The 21,090-nt window shown below is 45.0% G+C and overlaps 1 protein-coding gene and 1 long non-coding RNA gene across 3 annotated transcripts in view; one reads left to right on the top strand and one right to left on the bottom strand.

The window, feature by feature from the left end:
- Window positions 1–20,018, top strand: part of ST3GAL1 (ST3 beta-galactoside alpha-2,3-sialyltransferase 1) — a 166,671-nt gene extending 146,653 nt beyond the window's left edge. Inside the window, exons 10-11 of one of the 2 annotated variants that reach the window (XM_064384620.1) lie at window positions 17,224–17,313; window positions 18,330–20,018. In XM_064384620.1, coding sequence (XP_064240690.1) covers window positions 17,224–17,313; window positions 18,330–18,346 — 107 coding nt within the window. In that variant the 3' untranslated portion in view covers window positions 18,347–20,018. Of the gene's footprint in view, window positions 1–151; window positions 1,086–17,223; window positions 17,314–18,329 lie in introns of those variants that run through there. The other variant, XM_064384621.1, reaches the window with a different exon arrangement.
- LOC135278058 (uncharacterized) overlaps window positions 1–21,090 on the bottom strand; it is a 36,536-nt gene that overhangs the window by 2,463 nt on the left and 12,983 nt on the right. The window lies entirely within an intron of this gene.

Raw genomic sequence — 21,090 nt, 5'->3', positions numbered from 1 at the left:
CCAGCCGCTGATCCAGGTATTTGGAAGATGCCATTGTTGCATTGTTGCATTCTTGCTGTTTTAAAGAAGTGGATTTCTTACTAGTGGATTTCTTCTCTGAACACATTATTTTTCACTGTGTTAATGGTAAATCATATTTTTTTACTCTTAGGTACATGTATTAGTCTGTTCTCATGCTGCTGAGAAAGACATACTCAAGATTGGATAAAAGTTTATGAAGAAAAAGTGTTTTATGAACTCACAGTTTCACGTGGCTGGCAAGGCCTCACAATCATGGTGGAAGGCAAAAGGCATGTCTTACATGACAGCAGACAAGAGCAAATTGAGAACCAAGCAAAAGGGGTTTCCCCTTATAATATCATCAGATCTCGTAAGAATTATTCACTACCACAAGAACAGTATGGAGGAGACTGCCCCATGATTCGGTTATCTCTCACAGGGTCCGTCCCACAACATGTGGAAATTATGGGAGCTACAATTCCAGGTGAGATTTGGGTGGGGACACAGCCAAACCATATTAGTACATAAGTGTGAATAAATGTAAGAAAGTGATTGCTTATTGGTGATATGTTAGTTCAGAGTCAGGAATGATAATGATGCCAAAAAACCCCACAGATTGCTCACATCAATAGCTGAGATAGTGACACTTGCTTTCTAATAGTTTATCATAGAAACCAAACTTGGTTTCATGCACAAAATTAATAAAATATTGTATAAAGTTATCATCAGGATATGTATATAAGCTGTATATGAAATAAATAAATTTTGTGTTTACACTTGGGTTTTATCTCCAAGATATCTTATTATAAGTATGCAAATATTCCAAAATCTGAAAAATCTCCCAAATCTGAAACATTGCTGGCCCCGAGTATTTCAGATAAGGAATACTCAACCCATGTAAAAATTGCAAACATGACATTTAGGACTGCCTTTAAGTCTCACATGTAATTTATCTTTATATTGTCTAGTAAATACATAATGGCCAGACATGAAGATTGTTTCAAATATTTGCCATCTTAACAAACTCTCTGATAAGAGTGCCCTTATGCCCAAAGCTATTTTTGAGGCTCAGGTTATTTCCTTAGGATTCCACCCCTCTTTGTGACTTTCAAGAAATGAAAATATTACAGTCAAATATACAATAAACCTGAAGTGAAGCCAAGTGGTAGAGAAGCCAGCAATACATGGCAAGGTCTGCCATAAAACAGCTCAAGAACAGGGGGACATCACAATGATCCATTTTAGTTTTTTTTTTTTTAATTTTAAAATTACGATTCCTAGTGACAAGGGCAATAATCTGAGGCAAGAGAGAAAATGTCTGTGCTTGTTGGAAATTTCTTTCATTTATTCTGAAACAAACAATGGCAGAATAATTTAGAAGTGGCTTCTAGTTGTGAATATCCTTCATTTTTGGTAGCAAATCCCAAATTTTAAAATAGACACTTTAATGAACAGCTAAGAAACTATATTTGCCACTTCTCTTGTATCTATTGTGACCATGCGACTTGGTTTTAGCCAAAGGGAAAAGAGTAGAAATGTCTTATGGGATGTGGTAGACAGAGTGTTACCATGGTCCACATGACCCTCACCTCCATCATTTGCATAATTGTGAATAAGATGGAAACACGATGGTAATGTCCATCTTTCAAGGAGTCTCTTTCTCTTTTCCTTCCTTGCTTGATGAAGTAAGTGTCTCTGTTGAGGAAGTCCACGTAGCAAGGAACTGCAGGCAGCCTCTAGGAGCTAGGAGGCCTCTAGCCAATAGCTAGCAAGAAACCGAAGCCCTTAGTCCTACAGCCACAGCAACAGAATTTTCTCAACAGCCACATGAACTTGGAAGTAAGTGCTTCCCCAGTTGAGCCTTTGATGAGAACATAGCCAAGGTCACCTGGATTGCAGCTTCATGAGAACCTGAAGTGGAGAACCCAGCTGGGCCATGCCTAGACTCATAACCCACAGAAACTGATGTAATACAGTTGTGTTTTTTTAAGTTGTTACGTTTTGGCAATTTCTTATACAGCAATAAAAAGTGTGCATAAAATTTCCAGCAAGTTACCTTGATGAGAAAGAGTAACTCTTCTGACCTGCCTCACCCTGCCATTGATGTGGAATGTGGATGTTATTGGGAGGGCTTAGAACAGTGCCTAATATTTGTTTGGCTGGAGCAGTATAAGCCACCTTGGGCCATGACACCTCGAAGATAGAAGCTGTGTACTAAGGGAGGCACACAGAAAACAGAAACTTGGGTTCCTGTTGAGACTGCTGTGTGGCCAGGCCAGCCTGGGCTTCATTCCTTTGGGCTTCATTTGTATAAGAGAGAAATAACATTCCTCCTGTCTAGACAACTACCACTTGGGGTTTTCTGTTATATGCAGCAATCCCTGATGCAATGGTGAGGTGGGTAAAAACTCAGGCTTGGAATGGGCTGACCTGGACTTAAATCCTGCTCTGCTATTTTCCATCTGGGTAAGTTTCAAAATTCCATTTACTCCTTTGAGCTTGAGTTTCCTTATGTGTAAAATAGACAGAATCATAGTCCCTATTTTGTAAGTTTGTGGTAAAAATTAAAAGAAATAATGTAAGAGCTTCAAACTGCACCCAGCACAAGTGTTCAATAAATATTAGCTACTATTATTCCCATCTAGAGTGTTCGTTTAATCAAATGTATGGAGTGGCTTCTAAATGCCAGGCACTATACTAAGTGGCTGGAGACATGGCAAAATTTCTGTTCTCAAAGAGCTATGGACTTAAAGGAAATATTGAGATTAAACAAATGCAACAGTCTAGTAGCTCAAGTGCCATGCTGGGAGATGTGTGGGCTCCGAGGGCACAAAGAAGGAGATACCACCCCTCGCAGTAAAAGGGATGGTTAAAGAAGGTGCCACGTGGTTTAAACTCCCTAATCAAAAGACATAGATGGGCCAAACAGATTTTTTTTAAGAATAGGATCTAATAATATGCTGCCTACAAGAGACTCACTTAAGATCTTAAGGACACACATAGGCTGAAAGTAAAAGGATGAAGAAATATATTTTATGCTGTGTGGAAAAGCATAATATATTTTTATGCTGTGAGGAAAAGGCTGGAGGACAGAAAATCCAGAGTGGGTAGGGAGCTAGAGACATCTCATGTGGCTGGAATAAGAGTGGGTATCAGGGCTCATTGTGGGAAAGGGCAGGGATGGAGCTGGGAAGGCCTGGTCTGCCATGCTTAAAAGCTGAAGCTTTAGCCTGTGATCAATAGAAAGCTTTCATGAGTGTAAAGCAGGGGAGAGTTAATGCTCAGCACCCTAGCTTCTTAGATCATTCCTGTTCCGAGGAGAAGAGACACTGGAGGCCAACAGAGAAGGGTACAGGTAAAATGTAAAGATGGTGGCTGGGTGTGGTGGCTCATACCTGTATTTCTAGCACTTTGGGAGGCTGAAGTGGGAGGATCGCTTGAGCCCAGGAGTTTGATACCAGCCTAGGCAACATAGGAAGACCCCATCTCTACAAAAAATTTTAAAATTAGCCAGGCATGGTGGTATGCCTGTACTCCTAGCTACTCAGGAGGCTGAGGTGGGAGGATCCCTTGACGCCAGGAGGTGGAGGCTGCAGTGAGCTGTAATCACACTACTGCACTCCATCCTGGGTGACAGAAAAAGACCCTGTCTCAACAACAACAACAACAAAATGAAGATGGTGATGGGGAAGACATAGAAACATGATTTCCAGAGATATCTGAGTTAAACAAATAACTGAAGGCTCAGACCAGTAACACTAGGAATGCTTTCGTGGAAATGAAAACAGTAACAAAATCAAAGCTAAAGGGAGTGGCCTTTGCATGAGCTCTCTGTATCACACGTTCTACTCTCTTCAAACCCTGAAGTCATAAATGGGGTGGCCTCTATAATCTCTGAGCTACCATGATGCATGCAACTGTGGCCAACCCCCTCAGAAAGATTCCAGACTCTGCTCATCATTCTCCTGTATTTTCTCTAACTTTTTTTTTTGAGACAGAGTCTCGCTCTGTCACCAGGTGCCAGGTTGCAGTGCAGTGGCGTGATCTCGGCCCACTGCAACCTCTGCCTCCTGGGTACAAGCAATTCTCCTGCCTCAGCCTCCCAAGTAGCTGGGACTATAGGCAGGCGCCACCATGCCCAGCTAATTTTTGTATTCTTTAGTAGAGACGGGGGTTTCACCATGTTGGCCAGGATGGTCTCGATCTCTTGACCTCGTGATCCGTCCTCCTCAGCCTCCCAAAGTGCTGGGATTACAGGTGTGAGCCACGGCTCCAAGCCTCTGACATTTTCTTAAAGGCAGCTTAAGGAACATGAAAAACTTGCATTTGTTACATTCAGCACAATATTCTTCCTTTGAGTGTTTGCAACAAGTCCAAACAAACATCATTAGCACTTGCCTTATCAGCTATTATGAGTCAGAACTGCCAGTCTAAATGTGAAATAAACAACCAGAGGAGCAACAATGTGGAGCAAACAGCACCACACAGGGTGGAGAACATGCTCAGCTGGGGAAAGCACAGTAGCGCAGCTCTTCGGTGGAGCGTGGGCCAAGTGCAATATCAGAAATCTCACAGAATCAAAGAGAAGGCTGTACAGGCAGGCTCAGGAAAAGGCTGGAATCAGGAGTTCCAGGGCTTCAGTGCCAATGTCTCATCAGGGCCTACATTAGACTCTTCTTGCTGTTATAACAATTACTGCAAATTTGGTGGCTTGAAGTAATACAAATTCATTCACTGATAATTCTTCAGGTCTGAAGTCTAAAATCTAGATGTCAGCAGGTTTGCATTCCTTTATAAGCTCCAGGGGAGAATCTATTTTCTGCCTTTTCCAGCTTGTAGAGGCTGCCACATTCTTTGCCTCATGGCCCCCATATCAAATGCCCTTTTCACCCTTTGCTTCCATCATCACATCACCTTCTTCTACATCTGACTCTGATCTTCCTGCCTTCCTCTCTTAAGGGCTCTTACAATTATATTAGTCTATCAGGTCAATTCGTATAATTCCCTCAGCTGCTATAGTTTGAATGATTTAGTTCCCCCAAAACCCATGTGTTGAAACCTACTCCTTACAGCCTTCAGGAGGTGATTAGATCATGAGGGCTCCATCTTCATGGATGGGATTCATAAAAGGGGCTTGAGGGAACCTGTTTGCTCCTTATATCATATGAGGAGACAGCTAGAAGGTGCCAGCTATGAATCAGAAAGCAGACCCTTTCCAGACACAGAATCTGCTGGAGCCTTGATCTTGGACTTCCCAGCCTCCAGAACTGTGAGAAATAAATGTATGCTGTTTATTAATTACCCAGTATCAGGTATTTTCTTACAGCAGCCCAAATGGACTAAGACATCATCTCAAATCTTGACCTAATAATATCTGCATTTTTTTTTTTTTTGCCATCTAAAATAACATATTTACAGGTTTCAGGGATTAGAAACATACATATCTTTGGGGGCTGTATTCAGATGACCATGGACCAATCACTGGAACAAATGGCCTCTGTTCATTCTTCCATCTCATAGAACTCTGCCAGAGATTCAAGGTCTGGTAATATGCATACAGGGCCCGGCTTTGCCCAGCATCCACAGCTCATCCAGCGGTGTGTAGCCCAGCCTGACTTACGTCCCACCAAGCTGGCCCACAGTGAGGGAGAATAACTCTTTAAACAAAATCTGAGGAGATCCTGTCAGACTCTAGGGGGAATGGATATTGAAGAGCCAACACGTGCTTGCTCCATTTGGATTGGAGAAGAAGAGGTTAACGAATGAGAAAGACGTTATTGCTCTCTGCAGATATGCAAAGGCCACGTTGGCTCTGGGGATGTCACAGCCGGACAACCCCTCAGAGGTCACTAGGCCTCTGCTTGTTCAGGGGAGAAAGTTGTGGTCCAAAGAGAGCAGCATTTTGCCTGAGATCACCAGCAAGTGAGCGGCCGAGCAATTGTGTGGGGAAGAAAGAGAACTTTCTGGATGAACATAGAAATAGCGCTGGAGCCAACGACTGCTGCAGGAAGGCACTGTGGTTGTCCACGGCAGCAACGACCAGTTCTGTCCTACGGCGACCACAGACTCCGCACCAAGAGCTGTGCTGCCCGCTCTCCAGCATGGCTCACTGGCCCTTCAACACACAGCAGGAGCGTCATCACTGTGCCCATTTTGCATGCAGGAAATGGGGAAACTGAGCTCAGAGAGACTAAAATATCTTGCCCAGGAGACCCAGTTAGGAGACAGTCAAGTGCAGAAACCTAACTCTGAGAGACTTTAAAATCCATGCAATAACTAAAGCAAATGTTAAGCTACTTTGTTTTTTTCTTCTCTATTTTGTTTTCCATGAAATTCAAGGCTGGGTGGGTAAAGAAAGGAATTTGATAAACTTGCTCAGGCCTGGAACTTTTCCCAGAGCCCTGGGGGCAGAGAACCAAGTTGTGTAGACACACCCTTTTGGCCAGAAAGTTCTTTTAAACAGCCGTTCCAGCCTGCTCAGTTCCTGTTTGTACCGCTAGGAATGGACTGCCTTGAATTTGAAGTGGAGTGGAGGAAACCGGCTTGCGTGGAGGATCTGTGCAGCTCCCGACTCCAGGCAGGGTGGGGCTTCTTTTCTGTGCATCCCTGAGCTGGACGTGCCAGAGACTGCAGAGAGGTTAAGCAACCCGCCTGAGGTCACGCAGCAGGGAAGAGGGGATCCCAAGACACAGAGTCGATTCTTCCAGACCTCAGAGCCCGTACAGCCTGCTCCTGAAATGACTCTCAGAACGGAAGTGGCCTTGGGACCAAGGAGCATGAGCCAAGGACTTCTTGAGGGGCTGGAGGAAGACACCCTCATTCTACTCCAGACTGAGAAAGCAACTCTCCTCTCTGGCTAGCAGTGGCCTGAAGTTTAATGACTCGGAGGGGCCCAGCAGAACGCTGTCCCAAGAGACCTCAGCTTGCGAGCAAAACAAGAGTCAACACAACACATTGTTTTTATTGTTCTGTTCCCAAACCAACAAAGCAATGTTCAGCCAGCAGCCCCAGCTTGCTCGTTTGTAGAATGAGAGCTTTTTGGACTGGGAGAACTGTGTGCAGGGGCTGTTGCTAGAAACAGTGCAGGATACCTATAGGAGCCTCGTGGCTTGGATCTTAGCTCTGCTACTAACTCACGGTGACACTTTGGCAAGTCACGTCCCTTCTCTGAATCCAGCATCCTGACATGTTGGAGAAAGGGGATGGGAGAGGGTTCAGGAGATTCCTGTAAGTGGAGTCTTCTCAGAGTCCTGGCCTGAAGAAGGCTGCGCTTCTGAAGAGGTCAACTCTGATTGTCCCCATGACCCTTCATGCCTGAGCATGAAGGGGTTCATTGCGTCTCCATCAAAAGCATGTTTTGATCTGGGAAGATAGCGAGGGTCTGCCCCTCTATGGGACAGGTCACCAGGCAGAAGTCAACCCTGGATCAGGGGCTCCCGCTGTTCCAGTGGGTGCAGCAGGGTCTCCCTGTTGGGGCCTTCCCCAGGTCACCCATCAGCCTCACCCAGTGTCCACGTCACCTCCGCCACAATAACTTCTTTCAGTTTCTCAAACTACTTTCTCACCTCTGGGTCCTGCTGCAGATGATAGAAAAATCCAGAGTCCCAGCCCCTGGCCAGGCCCTCAGCTGGGTCAGAGACTCCTCATGTGACCTAGGCCTCAGTTTCCTCACCGGTTCAAGGGGCACTTGGGCCAGCTGCAACTATGACATCATTCTCGTATTAGAGGGCCCCGTTACCCAAGGGGAGGAGGCAAGAGAGAACGCAGCAAGCCTCCTGCAATTCCTGCGCGCTCGCTCCTTTCTGCATGGTGGCTCGCAGGGCTCAGTGCAGGAGGCACCATTCTGCTCTCATTGCTGCTGTGACCTATGGCATGGGAGTGCAGAGGCGTCAAGTGAGAAAAGTTACAGGACTCAAGTTCCAAGACAGCTTTTACGAGTCTGGTGAAACCCACAGACCCTGGGGCTTGAACAGAGCTACCCCTCAAAGATACAGCTGCCTGGAAGCTCATATGCAAAGATATCGCCGCCTGGAACCTCATTAGGAAAAACCTTATTTGGAAAAAGCATCTTTGTAGAGGTAATGAAGGATCTCATGATGAGATGGTCCTGGATTTAAGCATGGGCTCTACATCCAAAGTCAGGTCTCCTTATAGACGAAAGGAGAGGGGGTTGGACACACAGAGAGGGGAATGGCACATGGGGACGGAGGCAGGGATTCAAATGAGTGGTCTGTGTGTGCACAGTGTGGTGAGTGTGTGGTGTGTATGGTGTGATGTGGTTTGTGTGTGCACAGTGTGGTGTGTGTGTGGTGTGATATGTGGTTTGTGTGTGCACAGTGTGGTGTGTGTGTGTGGTGTGTGTGGTGTGATATGTGGTTTGTGTGTGCACAGTGTGGTGTGTGTGTGGTGTGTGGTGTGATATGTGGTTTGCATGCACAATGTGGTGTGTGTGGTGTGATATGTGGTGTGTGTGCACAGTGTGGTATGTGTGTGTTGTGTGTGGTGTGATATGTGGTCTGTGTGTGCACAATGTGCTGTGTGTGTGGTATGTGTGGTGTGATATGTGGTCTGTGTGCATAGTATGGTGTGTGTGGTGTGATGTGTGGTCTGTGTGTGCACAGTGTGGTGTGTGTGTGTGGTGTGTGTGGTGTGATATGTGGTTTGTGTGTGCACAGTGTGGTGTGTGTGGTGTGATATGTGGTCTGTGTGCACAGTTGGTGTGTGTGTGTGGTGTGTGTGGTGTGATATGTGGTCTGTGTGCACAGTTGGTGTGTGTGTGTGGTGTGTGTGGTGTGATATGTGGTTTGTGTGCACCGTGTAGTGTCTGTGTGTTGTGTGTGGTGTGATATGTGGTCTGTGTGCACAGTGTGGTATGTGTGTGTGGTGTGTGTGGGTATATGTGCATGGTGTGTGCAGTATGTGGGGGTGTATGTGGTGTGTGGAAGGGTATATGTGTGTGGCATATGTGCATGGTGTGTGGGTATATGTGTGTAGTGTACACATGGTGTGTGTGTGGGTATATGTGTGTGGTGTGTGTGGTATGTATGTGGGGGGGTGTGGTGTTTGTGGTATATGTGTTGGATGTGTGTGGTATGGTATGTAAGTTTTCATGTGTGGTGTGTGGTATATGTGTGTGTGTATGTGTGTGTGGTGTGTATGTGGTGTGTGTGGCATGTTGTGTGACTATGTGTGTGTGGCATGTGTGTGGTGTGTGAGTATATGTGTGTGGTATGCAATGTGTGTGTGGTATGGTGTGTGTGTGGCATGTGTGTGTGTGGTGTGTATGTTTTATGTGTGTGGTGTGTGTGGTGTGATACATGGTGTGATGTGGTATGTATGTGGTATGTGTGTGGTGTGTGTGGTGTGTGTGGTGTGATATGTGGGGTGTGTGTGTGGTGTAATATGTGATGTGTATGGTGTGTGTGGTGTGATGTGGTGTATATGTGGTATGTGTGTAGTGTGTGTGGTGCGATATGTGGTGTGTGTGTGTGGTGTGATATGTGGTGTGTATGGTGTGTGTGGTGTGATATGTGGTGTGATGTAGTGTGTATGTGGTATGTGTGTAGTGTGTGTGGTGTGATATGTGGTATGTGTGGTGTGTGTGGTGTGTGTGGTGTGATATGTGGTGTATTTGGTGTGGTGTGGTATGTATGTGGTACGTGTGTGGTGTGTGTGGTGATATGTGGTATGTGTATGGTGTGTGTGGTGTGATATATGGTGTGTGTGGTGTGATATGTGGTGAAATGTGGTGTAGTGTGGTGTGATATGTGGTGTGATGTAGTGTGTATGTGGTATGTGTGTAGTGTGTGTGGTGTGATATGTGGTATGTGTGGTGTGTGTGGTGTGATATATGGTGTGTGTGGTGTGATATGTGGTGAAATGTGGTGTAGTGTGGTGTGATATGTGGTGTGATGTAGTGTGTATGTGGTATGTGTGTAGTGTGTGTGGTGTGATATGTGGTATGTGTGGTGTGTGTGGTGTGATATGTGGTGTATTTGGTGTGGTGTGGTATGTATGTGGTACGTGTGTGGTGTGTGTGGTGATATGTGGTGTGTGTGTGGCGTGTGTGGTGTGATGTGTGGTGTGATATGTGGTGTGATGTGCTGTGGTGTGGTGTGGTGTGTATGTGGTATGTGTATGGTGTGTGTGGTGTGATATGTGGTGTGTGTGGTGTGTGTGGTGTGATATGTGGTATGATGTGGTGTAATGTGGTGTGTATGTGGTGTGTGTGGTGTGTATGGTGTTATATGTGGTGTGTGTGGTGTGATATGTGGTGTGATGTGGTGTGGTGTGGTGTGCTGTGTATGTGGTGTGTGTGGTGTGATATGTGGTGTCTGTGGGGTGTGATGTGTGGTGTGTGTGTGTGGTGTGATATGTGGTATGTTGTATGTGTGGTGCAGGTGTGTAGACTGAGAAGAGTCAAACACAAAGGGAGGCCCAGCTGAGGCCCCCTCTGTGCTTTCCCCACCTCTCCCTGCCCCCATCCACCCACTGTCAAGCAAATCACTCAACCATAAGCCTGGACATTGTCACCCATCAGTAGCTGTCACAGGGGACAGAAACACAGTCTAGAGAGTGGAGAAGAGCACATTTGCACAGCCCTGTCCCAGGCCCTGAGCCTCGCTGGCCTGTGGTCTTCATGGGCACCATACAACACACTATGTTCCTTGCAGGCTTATGGGAGGGAGGACTGAAACCCTAGCTGGCACCACAGAGGATCTGAGAACCTGGCCTGGCCTGTGTGTCTTACGAGGACATCTGAGTCACTCCAGCCAGCCCTGGGCCTGTGTCACCTGCCCTGCTGGAGCCTGGCAGGGGTGATCAGCCAGCTGCAGGCAGCTTCCTGGTCACCAGCTGCCCTCACTCCAGTCTCTGCAGGATCCAGAATGGGACTAGGGCCTATGGCCAGCATCCACCTGATCAGAGCCTCAGCCAGGCAAGAAGGGAGTGTTTATTGTGCTGTGTCAAAATGACCGTGAGGAAGTCACACTTCCCTTTCTCTGAGGCAGCCGTAAGGCCTGGCATGAGCCTTGACATCCCCGGAGCTCATGCCCAAGGACAAGGGATGTGACCAGCTTGCTGCATCTCCCAGCCCAGCAGGAAATGGGAAGCTTCCCAAAGGACTCCATTTCACATCCCTGAACACTGCTGGGCCCAGGTGCCTCAAACAAGCCCAAGCTCCTCTCCACAGACTCCAAGGTCCTGTGGCCTGGCCCCCTCCCCACTCCATCCTCATCCTGGGGACCTTCCCCTCTCACTTCTCCCTTCTACGTGGTCTCCTTTCACTTCTGCAGGATGGTCCTGCACAGGGCTTACTATTTTGAGTATTGGCCCTGATATTAATCATGTTTATGTAGTTGAATAAGAAAAAGTCTTTAAGCTACAGTCGAATGGAGCAAAATCAATAGATACATAAACAGTCATTTAGTAGAAAAGTGGTGATAGGTATACTGGAGAGGTTCAGAGTGTGACGAAGAGCTGGAAAGGAAAGAGAAGGACGGGAGGGAAGGGGAATTCTGAGGGTGGGTTTTGGAAGGTTTCTGGGCTGGGGGATTAATTCATGCTGAGTATTTTGGGATGTAAACTACCTCCTTCTCCTGGTTTGCAAGGTTTTTTCCATCTGTGTGTCAGAAAAAGTCACAGAAGGTCTCAGAGCAGGGGTGGGTGTGCTCCAAGCTGCCATTAGCAGGTCCCTGAAGAAGATGGGTCAGCAGCGGGAGAGGCCACCGCCAGCCATGCCAGCCAAGGGAGGGAGAAGAGAAGTGGCAGGAGATGAAGCACAGACAGGTGGGCCAGGAGCATGGGGAGAAGGCAGGATGGGGGGATGACTGGTCCAGGGGCAGGCCAAGGAAAAGAACATGGCAGGAAGCCAGTTGGCAGGTTAGGGAGGAGACCCACTTGAACATGATGGGTCTGCAGAGCCTGCACACATGCCAGAGAAGATGGCAGGAAAGGGCCAGGTCCTGGGGGTCTACAACTTAAGAAAGCCTGGGCAGCTGCTCTCAGAAGGGTTCAGGGATGCCAGTAGTCCCTGGCTTCTTGGCTACATTAAGACCTGGACACCCAGCTCTGTGTCTGGTCATAGCAGCTGGGAGATGAAGGTTCCCAGCTCAAGGCAAGCCTGGCCACTATTTCCCGTTATCTTCCATGGGCCCTGTCTGTTCCTGCTCAGGACACTGGCCTGGCTTAGACCCTCAAGCGGTGGGATCCCTGACTTCCCGTGGATACCAGTTTTTGAGTCCTTATCTGAAGTGTTCCTCTATTTTATCCACTCCCCACTTTTTCCCCCTACCTTTGACTTTCCCCTATCTTGGGCCTCCTGGACTCTGTCTCCACTGAGCCCTTGAGGAAAGACTCTCTGTGATTACCACCAATAAAGACACATGCATGGGTATGTTTATCGCAGCACTATTCATAATAGCAAAGACATGGAGTCAACCTAAATGCCCATCAGTGATAGACTGGATAAAGAAAATGTGGTACATATACACCATGGAATACTATGCAGCCTTAAAAAAGAATGAGTTCATGTCCTTCGCAGGGACATCAATGGACCTGGAGGCCATTATCCTTAGCAAACCATCATAGGAAGAGAAAACCAAATACCACATGTTCTCACTTATGAGTGGGAGCTAAATGATGAGAACACATGGACACATAGAGAACAACACACACTGAGGCCTTTTGGATGGTGGAGGGTGGGAAGACGGAGGGGATCAGGAAAAATAACTAATAGGTACTGGGCTTAATATCTGGGTGATAAAATAATCTGTACAACAAACCCCCATGACACAACTTGACCCATTTAGCAAACCACTCTTGTACTCCTCAACTTAAAATAAAAGACATAGTAGTTGCCACTTAATGAGTGCTGAGCTGGAACAGATTTCTGCCAAGCACTTCATTGCATTGGATCATTTAATCATCACAGCAGCTGTGTGAGTGAGTGGGATCATCCCCATTGACAGATGAAGAAAACGGGGGATTCAAGATCTGATCTCTAACCTCAATTCATGTAGCTGCAGAAACAGATGCATGAATACCTATAATGTTATCACATTCTGAATGAATCCAAACCCTGTGGTTTTGCTGTCACGTGATGTAACATGACAAAACATAATCAGTGTGTAAAATCTGAAGTATTTCCAATTTCCCACCCCAGCCCCACCATACATGAATCACATAATTTCAAAGTTGGCACGCGGAGTGAGCTATGAGCTGTGTTTCTGCTGTCCCCACATGGCTGTGCTGTCGTAGCTGGGGAACAGACATGCTCATCTCCACTCTCTGCAGCACTACTCTTGAATTAATTTCCTATGTTTACAATTATGAGCAATCTTTACAAACACATCTCTCCTTGATACCTTGGCAATGAGTGCTACAGATGTGCTCTGTGTCTGCACAGGCCATTGTGGGTGGCAGGAGAGTGAGGCCATGCCTATCTGGAAAAAGAGGGAAAGTTGGGGAACAATGTTCGCTGGCACTTGCTGAGTAATTACTATGTATCTGCTCCTTTGCAAGCATTTTCTCTTGTAAACCTTTCCCCAGCCCTATGAGTGTGGGCTGCCCGTGGTGACTGTATTGGACAGAATACAGCAGAAGTGATGGTGTTAAAAACTGAGTCATAGGAGGTGCTGGGCTTCCCCTTTTCTCTCTCTGCTGGATCTCTCATTGTGGGGATACCAGCTGCCATGTCATGAGGACACTCAGGCAGCCCTATGGAGACATCCACATGGTAAGGAACTGAAGCCTTTTGCTAACAGCCATGTGGATGCGCCTTCTTGGAATCCTTCGTCAAGCCTCTTGGTGACTGTAGTCCCAGCCAATGTCATGATTACAGTTTACTCCATGAGAGGCCCTGAGCCAGAATCACCCAGCTATGCTATTCCCCAAATTCCTGACCTGTAGAAACAGTGAGATAATAAGCATTTATTGTTTTTAGCTGGTGAGTTTTGGGATCATTTGTGACACAGCGATAGATAACTAATACACTTTTGCTAGGTCACACAGCTAGGAAGCTATGGTGCTGGGTTTCAGTTCACGTTTACAGGCCTCCCAAGTTCATATCTTGACCTCTGTGGCAGACATGAGTTGCCCTTCAATATCCATTTTCCCCTTCTTTTAAAATTACAGAATTTTTACCTAAGCAGAACACTTGGCTAAAATATACATTTCCCACAGTCCTTTGCTATTAGATCATGGGACTAAGTTCTCATTCATGGAATGTGAGAGGAAGTATTAATGAGACTTCCGCTTTCCCCATTCCCATTAGACGGAATGAGGATACAATAAACGGAATTAAAGCAGCCATCTCAGATCATGAGATATAAGTTACATACTGAGAATGCTAGAACAGAAGCTTGAATGCTGTTTACTATAGAGTCACTGTATGAGCCCCGGGTCACTTGGCCAAACTTTTTTTTCTTTTGAGACAGGTATCACTCTGTTGCCCAGGTGGGAGTGCAGTGGCATGATCACAGATCACTGCAGTTTTGACTTCCTTGGCTCAGGTGATTCTCCCACCTCAGCCCTGCAAGTAGCTAGGACTACAGGCATGTGCAACCACGCCCAGCTAATTTTTTTTTTTTTTTTTGTAGAGATGGGGTTTTTCCCAGGCTAGTCTTGAACTCCTGACGTCAAATGATCCTCCGGGCCTCCCAAAGTGCTGGGATTACAAGCGTGAACCCCTATGCCTGGCCCACCTACCCAACTGTTTATGGAAAAGATAATTAAATTTACATTTCTGCACTATTTAAGCCATTATTATTTTAGGACTGCATGTTACAGCAGCCAAACTGACATGCTAACCAACACAATCAGTAAATTCTACTGACCCGTGGCTAAGTTTGCCAAAGCATTAGAGAGTGATGGCAGGGTTCCTAAAGCCATATTGCACCTGGTGTGGCATGTAGACCAAATAAACCTTTTCTCACACAAAATGCACTACCAGTCTTCAAATATACATAGGTACTACTAGTCAAGCACTAATTTATTTAGAAGTACCACTGAATTCAAAAGCCTGAATGAGGAGCAGATGAGAAAAATAATGTAAGAAAAGCACCTGGCATAGAATAAGCCTTCAGTAAAGGGTATCACTATGAGGAGGTAAACAGTAATGCATCCCAGTCAGCATTTGGTTCCACATGAGGGTTAACAAACTGTATTAGTCACAAAGGTAACAGAGGCACCTTACTCCAGGGACTAGGGCTGCTGTACTTAGGCCTAGTTGTTGCAGACATCAACTGTAAGAGGCTGTTTGTTGCAGATAGCAGCTGTTTATCTAAGATCTCAGTAACCCACACTCACCCCAGCAAGCAGAGAATTTACAATCTGGAATCCTCCTGCCTCTGCCAAAGCAGGGGTCAGGATGCCAATTGATTACCAGCATGTGATAGACCAGGCCCATGGGGGTCTCAGGATTCACACACACACACACACACACACACACACACACACACACACACACACACACACACACACACCCCAAGACCTTAGAAGGCAAAGGTACAGCCTGATGGAAGCTGAGGCAGAACAAGGTCAGTCCAGTATTTTACCCATGAAGCAAAGGCAAAAACTCAAGTCCCTGGGGGTCCCTTAGATGGGGTATTCTCACCATCTGTGCGATATCATAGGGATGAAACCTTTACGTCGTTACTACTAAATAACGTTCGGAAGCGTTTCATTGTTGTATTCCATAAGAATTTGTGATGAATTCTTCAGGGAGGCAAGAAGAGCGTTAGTACCCCCCATTTTATACTGCAGGGAACTGACACTCAGGTTAACTGACTTGCTCCAGGTCACAGAGGTCACCAGAGGAAGAACCAGGACAAGACTTCAGTTCCTTCCCCTTTTTGTTCCCTAAATCTATAGCATTTGTCCTGTCATCTATGGGCTTATATAAAGTGCAGTCAGTCAAATATAGAAGAACCCAACCTGTAGCCCAAGCCCCCTGGTTTGGTAACCTTGTGGGGCATCTATGCATCACCAGATTTGGGCAAAGGCCCAAGGGAAACTGTCCCAGTCAATTCAGGCTGCTATAACAATGTACCTCAGATTAGGTAATTTATAAACAACCAGAAATTCATTGGTCATAACTCTGGAAACTGACAAGTCCAAATTCAAGGCACCAGGCTGGATGCAGTGGCTCATGCCTGTCATCCTAGCACTTTGCTAGGCTGAAGCAGGTGGACTACCTGAGGTCAGGAGTTCAAGACCAGCCTGGCCAACATGGTGAAATGGTGAAATCCCATCTCTACTAAAAATACAAAAATTAGCTGGGCGTGGTGGCAGGCACCTGTAGTCCTAGCTATTCCGGAAGCTGAGGCAGGAGAATCACTTGAACTCAGGAGGTGAGGTGGAGGTTGCAGTGAGCGGAGATCACACCACTGCACTCCAGCCTGGCCAACAGCAAGACTGTCTCCAAAACAAAAAATAAAAAGTACAAATAAATTTAAAAATTCAAGGCACCAGCAAATTCAGTGTCTGGTGTGGGCCCATTCCTCATTAATGGAAACTTCTTGCTGTGTTCCCACAGAGTGGAAGGGGCAAGGGGTCTCGCTTGAGCCTCATTTATAAGGGAATTAATTTCATTCATGAGGGTGGAAGCCTCGTGATTTGATCACTTCCCAAAGGCCTTAACTTTTAATACCACCACATTGAGTATCAGATTCCACCATATACATTTTGTGGAAACACCAACATTTAGACCACAGCAGACACTTTGGACCCCTGAGAACTGTGTATACTTTTGTGCCTTTTCTGATCCACTGTCTTCATATACTCACACTGTCACCCAGTCACCCAGGCTGGAGTGCAATGGCACGATCACGGCTCACTGCAACCTCTGTCTCCCGGGTTCAAGTGATTCTCCTGACTCAGCCTCCTGAGTAGCTGGGATTAAAGGCACATGCCACTATGCCTGGCTAATTTTTGTATTTTTAGTAGAGACAGAGTTTCACCATGTTGGTCAGACTGGTCTTGAACTCCTGACCTTGTGATCCACCCACCTCAGCCTCCCAAAGTGCTTGTCCTCACGTATTATTTTTCAAAAATTAAAGCAGGACCTCAGCCACCCATCAAAAACAGAGAGAATGTTCAGTGTATGTGCCCAAACCATGACAAGTGAAAATACAAGCAAAGGGAAAATCCACAGACACTTGCCACCTCCAGTGGGCTAAGCACTTTATAAAAGTTATTGATTTTATTTTATTTATTCTCTTGCAGACACCTTTTATGTAGGTACCATTCTCTCCTCTTTCTACAAGAAAATGAAACTGCAAGGAGAAGTGACACAGTCAGTTTCCCCCACCACAGGTGAGAGTTAAGACTTCAACTCAGTGCCCCCTGCTTTATACCTCATGCTCTTTCTACACCAAAGTACTGCCTGCCTACCTTTTGCTGTTTAGGATTTAATTTCTATAGATTTCAACCATTTATTTTACTTTATTTTATTTATATTTATTTTTTGAAATGGAGTTTAACTCTTGTTGCCTAGGCTAGAGTGCATTGGCGCAATCTTGGCCCAGCACAACCTCTGCCTCCCGGGATGAAGCAATTCTCCTGCCTCAGCCTCCCAAGTAGCTGGGATTACAGGCACATGCCACCACAGCTCAGCTAATTTTGTATTTTTAGTAGAGATGGGGTTTCTCCACGTTGGTTAGGCTGGTCTCAAACTCCTGACCTCAAGTGATCTGCCCACCTTGGCCTCCCAAAGTGCTGGGATTACAGGTGTGAGGCACTGCATCCGGCCCTACAATCATTTATTTTTAACTTTTATTTTGTCACCAAATTACCTAATGTTTTAAAAAGAGGAAGATTTAATTGCTGTGATCTTTCTTAGTAATGACCAAAGTCAAGCAGACTTTCTTACAATGTTGGGAGGGAAAAGCAGCTAGAGCTTGCACTCTTTCAGGTTATTTTTCTAAATTCTCTGAGAGAGAGAGAGAGAGAGAGGAAGAGAGAGAGACTCATGAGAATGTGACTGTTTGTGCTTATGAGTAAGGAATCTCACCAGAAAAAGCAAATCAACATTTTTGGCAGAATCGATTTCTTCCATTGATTAGAACAAGCTGCCCTCTTCCTCATCCAACTTTATTTCCAGTTATTTCTCTCAGACGACCTTTTAGCCCCACCAGCATGCTTTCCTCTCCTCCCTCCCTCTGAACATTCCTCAAGTGGTGCCCTGTGGCCATCACTCTGAGATCTCACATCACCCCTAAGCTGAGTTTGTCACAGGATGAGACTCACCTCTGTGAGATGTCCCCCAAACCCTGGATAGTAACCACCTGGAGGTCAGAGACCATGTCTTATTCTTCTTTGCATCCTTACAGCCATGCTCATTGACTGACCAGTTGCAAACACTCTGCATGTGAGAAGTGTGGGGAGCCCCAAACTGACAATCCTCAATGCCTTTATCACCAAGTGCCTGCCTTTGTGAGTCCTGCCTGTCCTTTGGGGAAGTAGACCAGTTCTCCAGTACCCCAGAAGTCAAAACAGAGACGGGCAAGTACAAGTTTCAAGAAATTGGATTGCAATACAATGGAGAAAGAACATTCTAGCAGTTGATACTCTCCTTTTCACCAGATATGTTCAAGCAGAGATTGGTGGAACAGTTTTCAATAAAGATTACTAGCATATTCTTTCAACAAATATTTACTGTTACAAAATACAGGAAAATAGGGGTGTGGACCTCAGATTCTAATCAGGGGGATTCTGGAGGCGTCATTGGCTTTGTCTTTCTCTGTTGTCTTTGGCACACCATCTTTCAGGACCTCTCTTGCCTCATCTATAAAAGGAAGGGGTAGAGGAGACGTAAAAGGGAAAGGAGCTAGTCACCCCACTGTGGACATCTGTGCTAAAAAATAAAAGCACTAGTGGCAAGGCTATTTGCACCAAATGACTATTGTGGCAAGGTTTATGTTAGTTGAAAAATAACTAGAAACCTTCTCAGTATAGCAATAGGACACTCATTAAATGAATTATGACGTGTAATTGGATTATCTGTATTTTAAGAGGAAACTGGATCTAAATTTTCAGGTCAGCTCTTTCACCACCATTTGTTGGAGTTTGGGTTTTCAGGCTCTTTCTGGGCTAGAGAGTTCTTTCCAGGCTATCTTGTTGCAATTTGAAAGTCTGATACCAGTTTCTGCTGAGTTCCAAAGATCGAGGAGGAGCTTAGTACTGTGTCTAGGTTGCCAACAGACCCATCACAGAAGTTTAAACCAAACTTGATCCCAAAACCTTCAAAAATGCTCACTGAAGAAAATTCCCAGGACAAGTCAGGGCCTCCACAACTTCTGCTCTGAGACATTGATAATGAACATTAAACTTGATTATCAGCTCTGGTACCATATTCCCTTCCTCTCTACTGGAAGGCTCACTCCAACAACAGGGGAAAAGAGAAATGATCTTCCAGGACATCAGAGACGGCTTACCTTACAGGAGGAGAGGAGTGAGAACACTGCTATCTGTGTGGAAAGAAAGGATGCTAAAATGTAGATACCTGTCACTTAGGAAGTTTCCTAGGCTTGAAAGAAAACGGACACTGGGCTTAAGGGAGTTCAGAATGATCAAAATGTGAACCATTCAAAGGTGGCCATAGTTTCTGTGTGTATCACAGATGGGATTCTTCTGAGAATGCTAGCATAGGGAATTACGGCACTGAACCAATTCAGCCAGAAAGCTTATTCTCATACTTCTCTTTCTTGCTGGTAATTTTATGTAGCAGGTTGAGAAAGCTACTCTTTGCTAGAATAGACTGTATACAAACAATTTTGATGAGTTCTGTGATATGTTTTCTTATTGTTTTTTTCTTCCTACCATAAAATCAGTAATGTATAAGAGACCTGTACATATGTATTTGAATAACCTCAGTATACTTTAGCTCTACTCACTGTTTTGACCCAAAGAAACACCAAACGGACATAAGTATTCCAGTGTATTTTAGAAGCCTAAAGGGACGAGATGAAGCCCAACATCAAGAATGTGATGCCAAAGTCAATTGTGGGGAAAGAATATAATGAAAACTTTGGGTAGTTTGGCTAGAGCATAGTAATTAGATTTTCCAGTTTTCAAAAATTTGGATTCCAACAAAAGGAAACTTTGATGTGCTATTTTTTTTGCAATATTCAGTATCAAATAATTGTGTGTATAGAGAAACAATAAAATTGACATATTCGAGTAACTTTAAAAAATAAAATAAAATAAATAATGATGCATCCATACTATAATTTTATAGCCTAATGTTAAAAGGATTATGTTAGAAATCTGAATATCCTGACCTGGGAATTTTACCTTTATATATATATAAAATTAATCGATGGAAAAGTATGGTATAGAGCATGATACCATTTTATACGTGTATGTATATAAATACAGCTTTGCTATGATCATAAAGAAACTTGTAGAAAAACGCAATTGTTAATGCCAGTGGTGTCAAGAGGTGGGACTAGAAGGAAAAGGCATGTCATCAGTTATAATTAAATTCAGGTTCCTACAACAGAAATCCCCAAAATAAGTGGCTGAAGTAAAGAGGAGGTTTTGTTTTCTCTTGTAAAGGAAGTTTAGAAATAGATGATCCTGAACTAATATGGCTGCAGCTCTAGGTCATCACTCAGGCTCTGTCTGCCCTTCTGCTTCACTGCCCTTAACAACAGCCTTCTATCATCAAGGCCACCTGTGGTCTAAGATGGCAGCCGGTGCTTGCAACATCACGCCCAGGCAAGAGCATGGAAGAAACAGTTTATGCTTCCTTTAGGGAGTTATCCTAGAAGTTCCACCACCCATGCCTAGCTGCAGAGGAAGCTGGGAAATGTAGTTTGTTTGTTTGTTTTCTTTAGCTGGCCACAGTAACTGTGTTATATTGTATTCTATCATGTAGTATGGTATGGTATTGGGCAGCCCAAATAATAAAAGAGTTTTATTACTAACAAAGAAATGGATAAGGGATGTTGGATGGCCAAGTAGCATTCCCTGCCACAAAAAGATTATCAACTTCTTTTTGAAATATACATTTGTACTCTTTAGCTAAATACAATGAAAATTGTTTTACAACTTAAAAAATCCAATTAGGAAAGTTTCTTAAAAGAGAGG

Source organism: Aotus nancymaae, unplaced genomic scaffold, assembly GCF_030222135.1.
Source record: "Aotus nancymaae isolate 86718 unplaced genomic scaffold, 86718_ANA_hifiasm-v0.15.2.pri h1tg000036l, whole genome shotgun sequence".
Lineage (NCBI taxonomy): Eukaryota > Metazoa > Chordata > Mammalia > Primates > Aotidae > Aotus > Aotus nancymaae.
The sequence above is the reverse complement of the archived record's forward strand: the minus strand, read 5'-3'. Positions and strand labels throughout refer to the sequence as shown.